A 10,689-nucleotide genomic window follows, 5' to 3' on the forward strand; every position below is an offset into this window, starting at 1 on the left:
GGGAAATTTCCTGCTCGGTTACAGAGCAGTTTTAGGGCGTGTCCACATAGTGTTTTTCTCTGTCAGAAAAGCACTGGGGGACGGCACGGTGGTGTAGTGGTTAGCGCTGTCACCTCACAGCAAGAAGGTCCGGGTTCGAGCCCCGTGGCCGGCGAGGGCCTTTCTGTGTGGAGTTTGCATGTTCTCCCCGTGTCCGCGTGGGTTTCCTCCGGGTGCTCCGGTTTCCCCCACAGTCCAAAGACATGTTAGGTTAACTGGTGACTCTAAATTGAGCGTAGGTGTGAATGTGAGTGTGAATGGTTGTCTGTGTCTATGTGTCAGCCCTGTGATGACCTGGCGACTTGTCCAGGGTGTACCCCGCCTTTCGCCCGTAGTCAGCTGGGATAGGCTCCAGCTTGCCTGCGACCCTGTAGATCAGGATAAAGCGGCTACAGATAATGAGATAATGAGAAAAGCACTGGCTTCATCAAAAATAGTGCTCCCATACTGCAGATGGGTTTTGGTTCTAAGACAACAATATCTTTCCAATGCATCACCACCCTAACCGCCTGTATGATTGGATGCCTGAATGATGATGATGGTGATGTAAACGCCTTTCTGAAAAGTTCAGAGATTTTCAACTAGGAAGAAAAAAAGGTCAGAAAAGAACGCTATATAGACACTCACCTTAATAGGAGACCCAAGTGATATTCCACTGTAATACTAGAGGTCATAACTCGTATTTCCCAACCTCCAACCAGGAAAAACCAACAAAACCGCTCCTCACCTGGAAACTCGGATTTCTTCACCTGAACCCAGAGTTCTTCTAAATTCAGAAAGACAGGTCAAATCAACTTGGCTGTACAGAGCAAAGAAGAATGTCTTACCTTTAAATGACTTCTAATGCTTATACAGTGGTGCTTGAAAGTTTGTGAACCCTTTAGAATTTTCTATATTTCCGCATAAATATGACCTAAAACATCATCAGATTTTCACACAAGTCCTAAAAGTGGATAAAGAGAACCCAGTTAAACAAATGAGACAAAAATATTATACTTGGTCATTTATTTATTGAGGAAAATGATCCAATATTACATATCTGTGAGTGGCAAAAGTATGTGAACCTTTGCTTTCAGTATCTGGTGTGACCCCCTTGTGCAGCAATAATTGCAGCTAAACGTTTCCAGTAACTGTTGATCAGTCCTGCACACCAGCTTGGAGGAATTTTAGCCCGTTCCTCCGTACAGAACAGCTTCAACTCTGGGATGTTGGTGGGTTTCCTCACATGAACTGCTCGCTTCAGGTCCTTCCACAACATTTCAATTGGATTAAGGTCAGGACTTTGACTTGGTCATTCCAAAACATTAACTTTTATTCTTCTTTAACCATTCTTTGGTAGAACGACTTGTGTGCTTAGGGTCGTTGTCTTGCTGCATGACCCACCTTCTCTTGAGATTCAGTTCATGGACAGATGTCCTGACATTTTCCTTTAGAATTTGCTGGTATAATTCAGAATTCATTGTTCCATCAATGACAGCAAGCTGTCCTGGCCTAGATGCAGCAAAATGGGCCCAAACCATGATACTACCACCACCATGTTTCACAGATGGGATAAGGTTCTTATGCTGGAATGCAGTGTTTTCATTTCTCCAAACATAACGCTTCTCATTTAAACTAAAAAGTTCTATTTTGGTCTCATCCATCCACAAAACATTTTTCCAATAGCCTTCTGGCTTGTCCACGTGATCTTTAGCAAACTGCAGACAGGCAGCAATGTTCTTTTTGGAAAGCAGTGACTTTCTCCTTGCAACCCTGCCATGCACACCATTGTTGCTCAGTGTTCTCCTGATGGTGGACTCATGAATATTAACATTAGTCAATGTGAGAGAGGCCTTCAGTTGCTTAGAAGTTACCCTGGGGTCCTTTGTGACCTTGCTGACTATTACACGCCTTGCTCTTGGAGTGATCTTTGTTGGTCAACCACTCCTAGGGAGGGTAACAATGCTCTTGAATTTCCTCCACTGGTACACAATCTGTCTGACTGTGGATTGGTGGAGTCCAAACTCTTTAGAGATGGTTTTGTAACCTTTTCCAGCCTGATGAGCATCAACAACGCTTTTTCTGAGGTCCTCAGAAATCTCCTTTGTTTGTGCCATGATACACTTCCACAAACATGTGTTGTGAAGATCAGACTTTGATCGATCCCTGTTCTTTAAATAAAACAGGGTGCCCACTCACACCTGATTGTCATCCCATTGATTAAAAACACCTGACTCTAATTTCACCTTCAATTTAACTGCTAATCCCAGAGGTTCACATACTTTTGCCACTCATAGATATGTAATATTGGATCATTTTCCTCAATAAATAAATGACAGAGTATAATATTTTTGTCTCATTTGTTTAACTGGGTTCTCTTTATCTACTTTTAGGACTTGTGTGAAAATCTGTTGATGTTTTAGGTCATATTTATGCAGAAATATAGAAAATTCTAAAGGGTTCACAAACTTTCAAGCACCACTGTACATCAGCATTAAAATCATCCAACACACATATTCCTTTGTTAAATCTATAACACTGACTATACAGTTTGCTGTTTCAAAGAGGAAAATCTACACCACTCACCAGCTAGCTGGCTACCTTGTAGTGAGCAAAACACAAACATGAAGGCGGCCATGTTTCCCTCCCCCCCCCACCTTGTTGTTCAAATGCACAGAGGTTGAAAATGATCTTATTCTGAGCTCAAACTTCCCACTTCCAAAGAACACGAAATTCAGCAAAATTCCCAGAATGCAATGCAGATATACAACACAGTTGCTCTGAGTTACGGCAGAGATTCGACTTTTCGTTATGGCTTTCCAAGGTGCCAAGCGCAGTGGCGTTGATGCCAGTATTGGCATAAAAGCACAGTGTATAGACGAGGAGATGAGAGAGCTGGATAGACTAAAGGACTAAAGCGCTGCTGCATCGCTCTCTTCAAGTAGAGATGAAGCAAGAACTAAACCCTACTAGCACCACGAATGGCAGGTAGCTGAAGAGGACAGTGGGTAACGTACAAACTAAAGTGAACATAGACCGACATGTCAATGCAAGCAGTTTAAACTAAAGCAGTCATGTACAGAATTTCCATCATTCCATCCATTATCTCTAGCCGCTTATCCTGTTCTACAGGGTCGCAGGCAAGCTGGAGCCTATCCCAACTGACTATGGCCGAGAGGCGGGGTACACCCTGGACAAGTCACCAGGTCATCACAGGGCTGACACATAGACACAGACAACCATTCACACTCACACCTATGGTCAATTTAGAGTCACCAGTTAACCTAACCTGCATGTCTTTGGACTGTGGGGGAAACCAAAGCACCCGGAGGAAACCCACGCGGACACGGGGAGAACATGCAAACTCCACACAGAAAGGCCCTCGCCGGCCACGGGGCTCGAACCCGGACCTTCTTGCTGTGAGGCGACAGCGCTAACCACTACACCACCATGCCGCCCTGTACGGAATTTCATCTCATCTCATTATCTCTAGCTGCTTTATCCTGTTCTACAGGGTCGCAGGCAAGCTGGAGCCTATCCCAGCTGACTATGGCTGAGATGCGGGGTACACCCTGGACAAGTCGCCAGGTCATCACAGGGCTAACACATAGACACAGACAACCATTCACACTCACATTCACACCTACGGTTAATTTAGAGTCACCAGTTAACCTAACCTGCATGTCTTTGGACTGTGGGGGAAACCGGAGCACCCGGAGGAAACCCACGCGGACACGGGGAGAACATGCAAACTCCGCACAGAAAGGCCCTCGCCAGCCGCTGGGCTCGAACCCGGACCTTCTTGCTGTGAGGTGACAGCGCTAACCACTACACCACCATGCCGCCCTGTATGGAATTTCATTCTTCATAAATCTTAGACACCGCTGAAAATCAGGTTCATGATAAAAATGAATAAGCACATCATTCAGGGTTTTATTTCATCCTCTGCTTTATTTGATTGACAGGCGATGGCATCTCGCTGCGCACTTAAAGCCGTGCTCATTGATCTAAGTGGGACTCTTCACATCGAGGACGCGGCTGTACCTGGAGCTCAGGAAGCACTCGCAAGGTGAGAGAACATCAGTGATACAGTCAGTGATGAGCGATGAGCTTGGCTAGTACCATAGCCGACACTTACCGTTATAGACCTATACATGCTTCCTGGAAATGAATTGGGGGTGAAAAAGGTCACTTCTCAGGAGTTAATCAGCACGTCTTAAATTAATCTCCTGTGTAGTGCACAACAAAAACAATGACATTGCATCACATTGATGGATTTGTGCGACCCACGGTAGCCCTTCTTCTCTTTATAGCACCCGAATTTCCATAACTAACAAAAACTACCGACCTCATGAATGAAAGTGGGACATGATTTTGCGAGTTTTCTGTAAGGAGACGGTTTTAAAAGGAGTCGCCAGTGTCAGTGCTTTTTAACAATCAGAAGTAAAATGTCTTCAGGATGAAGAGATTTGCAGTATTTTTAAATGAGAGACTCGTAAAGGAATGACTCTTGATAGCTGTTATAGTGTAAATAATAACAGGAACTAAGTTTATGGACGTTCCACAACATTACACATAACTATTCAACAGTTATTCCATGAAATCGAGTCATACATGAGCTGATAGCGCCGAGTCAGCTATAAGCCATGTACGACGAGATTGAGCGGAATAACTGTTTTATTTGATCCACATTCACTGGATTTTGAGAAGCAGAGCATTTTTAGTTTTATTTTTTGCAAATTTGAGAAATAAAAAAGCTTTATACAAAACAGACAAAATCATTTCCGCTTAGAATGTAAACAAACCAGCGAAATGACAGGAGCAATTTGTGAAAAATGCTATAATAATAATTCTTGGAAAAAAAAAAGATACGTTCTTACAGTGGCATGCAAAAGTTTGGGCACCCTTGCTGAAAATGTCTGTTACTGTGAATAGTTAAGTGAGCAGAAGATGAACTGATCACCAAAAGGCATAAAGGTAAAGACGACACATTTCTTTAATATTTTCTGCAAGATTGCATTTTTATTTCCATCATTTACAGGCGTAAAATACCAAAAAATGAAAAGGACCTGAAGCGAAAGTTTGGGCACCCTGCATGGTTAGTACCTAGTAACACCCTCTTTGGCAAGTATCACAGCTTGTAAACACTTTTTGTAGCCAGCTAATAATCTTTCAGTTCTTCCCTGGGGGATTTTCACACATTCGTCCTTGCAAAAGGCTTCCAGTTCTACAAGTTTCCTGGGCTGTCTTGCATGCACTGCTCTTTTGAGATCTATCCACAGATTTTCAATGATGTTTAGGTCAGGGGACTGTGAGGGCCAGGGCAAAACCTTCAGCTCGTGCCTCTTGAGGTATTCCATTGTAGATTTTGAGGTGTATTTTGGATCATCGTCTTATTGTAGAACCCGTCCTCTTTTTAACTTCAACGTTTTTACAGATGGTGTGATTTTTGCTTCCAGAATTTGCTGGTATTTATTCGAATCCATGCTTCCCTCGACCAGTGAAATGTGCCAATGAAATGTGAAATGTGTTTTCTTCTGATGACTCTTCCATGAAGTTCATATTTGTTCAGGTGTCGCTGCATAGTAGAACAGTGCACCACCACTCCAGGGTCTGCTAAATCTTTCTGAAGGTCTTTTGCAGTCAAACATGGGTTTTTATTTGCCTTTCTAGCAATCCAACGAGCAGTTCTTTCAGAAAGTTTTCTTCATCTTCCAGACCTCACCTTGATCTCCACTGTTTCTGTTAACTGCCATTTCTTAAGAACATTACAATCTGAGGAAACAGCTACCTGAAAACACTTTGCTACGTTCTTGTAGCCTTCTCCTGCTTTGTGAGCATCAATTATTTTATTATTCAGAATGCGAGGGAGTTGCTTAGAGGAGCCCATGGCTGTTGATTTTAGGGACAAGTTTGAGGAGTCAGAGAATTTATACAGCTTTGAAATCTGCATCATCTGGCCTTTCCTAATGAAGAGTTTGAACAAGCCATAGCTCAATAAACTAATTAAGGTCTGGAACCTTGGTAAAAGTTACCTGAGAACTCAAATGTATTGGGGTGCCCAAACTTTCGCATTTCTTTTTTCACTCTCCAATTGTACAAAACAAAAATAATACACAAATCTTGCAGAAAACGCTGAAAAGAAATGTCTCGTCTTACCTTTATGCCTTTTGGTGATCAGTTCATCTTCTGCTCACTTAATTATTCACAATAACAGACATTTTCAGCAAGGGTGCCCAAACTTTTGCATGCCACTGTACCATCAAATACTTTTATTCCATATTTTGTTGCTTTTCTTTTGTATTTTTTGGGGTTTTATTTTCGAGTAGAGTTTTTATTTCGTCCTCAGGTGGTTCAGCAATACGCTCCGCCATTTCGTTTTTCTCTACTCATGGTATATGAGCTGATATCCTAGTAGTAGAGTAGCCAATCAGAGCGCACGATTGCTCATATCCAGTGAATGTGGATAGAATAACTAATTAACTCATAATTAGACCATTATTCATTACAACGATGGCCAGGTTCATGAACTAACGTGAACAAACCATGTTCAAATTAAAAAATAAAAAAAAGTTCAGATCTACCGATAATTCGACTGATTCACTGGCATTGGAAAGTCAGAACCTGAATTCCTTGTCGCAGTCTGAATGCATAAAGCTGATATTTCTGCGAAGCATTAACTCAGTCGTAATGTAACAAATGACTTTCTTTTCATTTGTAATATTTCACTTTGTATACTGTCCAAATGCAATGTTCTCACACAGTTCCTCATCAAGCTAGTGAAGTCATTTTTAATCCACTAATACTGCGTCTTTTTTTTTTTTTAAGGTTGCGTTGTGCTCCAGTGGCTGTCAAATTTGTAACGAACACATCAGAAGAATGTAAGAGGACGCTCCTTGAACGACTGCGACGTCTCAGCTTTGACATAGAAGAGCGGGAGATCTTTACCTCACTGACTGCAGCTCGAAACCTGTTGGAGCAGAAGGAGATGCGCCCCCTGCTGCTGGTGGAGGATAGTGCACTGGAGGACTTTACAGGTGAGCTCACAGCACTGACGCACCTCATTTAATTCACAGGGCTTAATAAGTAGCTGATTATGATCATGAGATCATTAGTTTGTGGAAACGCTGTAAGGATGTGTGATTAAACTAGAATTCAGACTTTGTTCTTGTCCCAGGTATACAAACTTCAGATCCGAATGCTGTTGTGATTGGCTTAGCGCCAGACCACTTCAACTATGAGATGCTTAACAAAGCTTTCAGGTGAGGACTCGGTGTGCATTGGTGGAAAAAAAAATACTGTATTACTATTTATATTTACATTTTTAGTATGCTTCAGTAGTACCGTTACTGATGATTAAGATTTTGCAGCATGAATGCAGAAATTGTAAAAAAAAAAAAAAGGAGCGTTCCCTTATATAGACAGTTAGGCCTCTTGGAAAATGACACCTTCAGGTCCTTCTCGGATTCTAATCACACCCCTGAATACGGATTAATCAGTGATTGGATAGTGGTTGCATTTCAGGTTAGTACTGCTGTAACACAGTGATGAAAGTGTAATGTAATGTTCTGAAATGAGCAAAACCTGCTGATTGTTTTGCATCGAGGAAAGAAAGTGACATAAGAGCAATGCAGGTCAGGCTTTGCTTTTCAGTGTGGCATGTTGTCTTTATATCGCAAACAAAAAGCAATACTATCTACAATGGTGCTTGAAAGTTTGTGAACCCTTTAGAATTTTCTATATTGCTGCATAAATATGACCTAAAACATCATCAGAATTTCACACAAGTCCTAAAAGTAGATAAAGAGAACCCAGTTAAACAAATGAGACAAAAATATTATACTTGGTCATTTATGTATTGAGGAAAATGATCCAATATTACATATCTGTGAGTGGCAAAAGTATGTGAACCTCTAGGATTAGCAGTTAATTTGAAGGTGAAATTAGAGTCAGGTGTTTTCAATCAATGGGATGACAATCAGGTGTGAGTGGGCACCCTGTTTTATTTAAGGAACAGGGATCTATCAAAGTCTGATCTTCACAACACATGTTTGTGGAAGTGTATCATGGCATGAACAAAGGAGATTTCTGAGGACCTCAGAAAAAGCATTGCTGATGCTCATCAGGCTGGAAAAGGTTACAAAACCATCTCTAAAGAGTTTGGACTCCACCAATCCACAGTCAGACAGATTGTGTACAAATGGAGGAAATTCAAGACCATTGTTACCCTCCCCAGGAGTGGTCGACCAACAAAGATCACTCCAAGAGCAAGGCGTGTAATAGTCGGCAAGGTCACAAAGGACCCCAGGGTAACTTCTAAGCAACTGAAGGCCCCTCTCACATTGGCTAATGTTAATGTTCATGAGTCCACCATCAGGAGAACACTGAACAACAATGGTGTGCATGGCAGGGTTGCAAGGAGAAAGCCACTGCTCTCCAAAAACAACATTGCTACTCATTTGCAGTTTGCTAAAGATCACGTGGACAAGCCAGAAAGTTGGAAACATGTTTTGTGGATGGATGAGACCAAAATAGAACTTTTTGGTTTCAATGAGAAGCATTATGTTTGGAGAAAGGAAAACACTGCATTCCAACATAAGAACCTTATCCCATTTGTGAAACATGGTGGTGGTAGTATCATGGTTTGGGCCTGTTTTGCTGCATCTGGGCCAGGACGGCTTGCCATCATTGATGGAACAATGAATTCTGAATTATACCAGCAAATTCTAAAGGAAAATGTCAGGACATCTGTCCATGAACTGAATCTCAAGAGAAGGTGGGTCATGCAGCAAGACAACGACCCTAAGCACACAAGTCGTTCTACCAAAGAATGGTTAAAGAAGAATAAAGTTAATGTTTTGGAATGGCCAAGTCAAAGTCCTGACCTTAATCCAATCGAAATGTTGTGGAAGGACCTGAAGCGATCAGTTCATGTGAGGAAACCCACCAACATCCCAGAGCTGAAGCTGTTCTGTACGGAGGAATGGGCTAAAATTCCTCCAAGCCGGTGTGCAGGACTGATCAACAGTTACCGGAAACGTTTAGTTGCAGTTATTGCTGCACAAGGGGGTCACACCAGATACTGAAAGCAAAGGTTCACATACTTTTGCCACTCACAGATATGTAACATTGGATCATTTTCCTCAATAAATAAATGACCAAGTATAATATTTTTGTCTCATTTGTTTAACTGGGTTCTCTTTATCTACTTTTAGGACTTGTGTGAAAATCTGATGATGTTTTAGGTCATATTTATGCAGAAATATAGAAAATTCTAAAGGGTTCACAAACTTTCAAGCACCACTGTATGTGCTGCGTATCATGTTTTCCCCCTGGAGCGATTGGCCTGCTCTCTGACACGGATCCTAATTTCTTCTCCTCAAGTTCTTGATAAAGGAGTCTCACTGACACCTTAATTCAGTATCTTTACCTCTGATTTCTGGACTATTTCCCACATTAGGCTCATTCTAGATGGTGCCCCTCTCATCGCCATCCATAAAGCCCGTTACTACAAGAGGAAAGACGGCCTGGCGTTGGGACCCGGACCGTTTGTGACGGGGCTGGAATATTCCACTGACACACAGGCCACTGTTGTGGGCAAACCAGAGAAAACCTTTTTCCTGGAAGCGCTGCGGGATCTGAACTGCAGCCCTGACGAGGCCGTAATGATCGGAGATGTGAGTGTGATGCATTAATGTTTTTAATACAAATATTGTAGACTTTCAAGTTAATATTAACTTCTGCGTTCCGGTATTTTCTTCCACAGGATGCTAGAGATGATGTTGGCGGAGCTCAGAACACAGGCATGCTGGGAATATTAGTCAAAACCGGTACTTTTCTATTTGACCTTCATCGCTTTAAGACCTTTCTTCAGATATCAACCCACATTTATTTTATTATATATCATTGTTCTCAGGTAAATACAGAGCAGGTGATGAAGACAAAATAAATCCTCCTCCTCACCTGACCTGTGAGAGCTTCCCCGAAGCTGTGCATCACATCCTTCAACATCTGCTAGACACCAAATAACTTTTGTGGTGCTGTTTAAAGGTTAATTTAACATGTTTATACTGTATGTGTGCCAAAAACACAGTATATAGTAATTAATTCTGCAGCACTGTGTTAAAATGTTAAAATGTCTGCTGATGGACTGGAATGTGGTTGTAGATTTGTGTTGGTTTCACTCGTCCTCCTGCATTTGTCTTCTGACCAAATAATATGTCATTCTTACCACAACCACTGTAAAAAATAAAATGCCTTGAATGTTTCCTATGACAGCGTTACACTCCAGACTCCAGGCTTGTACGATGAAGATGAGCCGATGTTATAAAGAATAAAAACTACACAGATTTAAAATACTGACTTTGTCTGGACATTTTTCACTTTGTTGGTCAGTCTTTGTGTGTAGTATGCATTATTGTCCTTGTTTACATTCAGTTTGAGAAAGTAGACAGACAGTAAGGTGTTAAAATGACGGTAATGATCAGTTCTCTGTGACAATTCTAAAAATGATACAAAGAAAAGTTTGAGGCTGATAAAAACCTAAACTTCAATAAGATTTTTTTTTCATGAACAAAAAAAGTAAACCATCTCTTGCTGTTAAGCATCTAACGATTCATCCAACTCACGATGCAATTTTCCCATGATATTCTTGGAATAAATTAAATGAAG

At 41.5% G+C, this 10,689-nt stretch overlaps 1 protein-coding gene across 2 annotated transcripts in view; it reads left to right on the top strand.

Moving 5' to 3' along the window:
- LOC132873644 (haloacid dehalogenase-like hydrolase domain-containing protein 2) overlaps positions 1 to 10,376 on the top strand; it is an 11,131-nt gene extending 755 nt beyond the window's left edge. Inside the window, exons 1-7 of one of the 2 annotated variants that reach the window (XM_060909395.1) lie at positions 3,750 to 3,866; positions 3,984 to 4,087; positions 6,847 to 7,055; positions 7,196 to 7,280; positions 9,479 to 9,695; positions 9,785 to 9,848; positions 9,935 to 10,376. In XM_060909395.1, the coding sequence (XP_060765378.1) occupies positions 3,987 to 4,087; positions 6,847 to 7,055; positions 7,196 to 7,280; positions 9,479 to 9,695; positions 9,785 to 9,848; positions 9,935 to 10,047 (789 nt within the window). In that variant the 5' untranslated portion in view covers positions 3,750 to 3,866; positions 3,984 to 3,986 and the 3' untranslated portion in view covers positions 10,048 to 10,376. Of the gene's footprint in view, positions 1 to 3,749; positions 3,867 to 3,983; positions 4,088 to 6,846; positions 7,056 to 7,195; positions 7,281 to 9,478; positions 9,696 to 9,784; positions 9,849 to 9,934 lie in introns of those variants that run through there. The other variant, XM_060909394.1, reaches the window with a different exon arrangement.
- Positions 10,377 to 10,689: the final 313 nt, after the last annotated feature.

This window comes from Neoarius graeffei, chromosome 25, assembly GCF_027579695.1.
Source record: "Neoarius graeffei isolate fNeoGra1 chromosome 25, fNeoGra1.pri, whole genome shotgun sequence".
Lineage (NCBI taxonomy): Eukaryota > Metazoa > Chordata > Actinopteri > Siluriformes > Ariidae > Neoarius > Neoarius graeffei.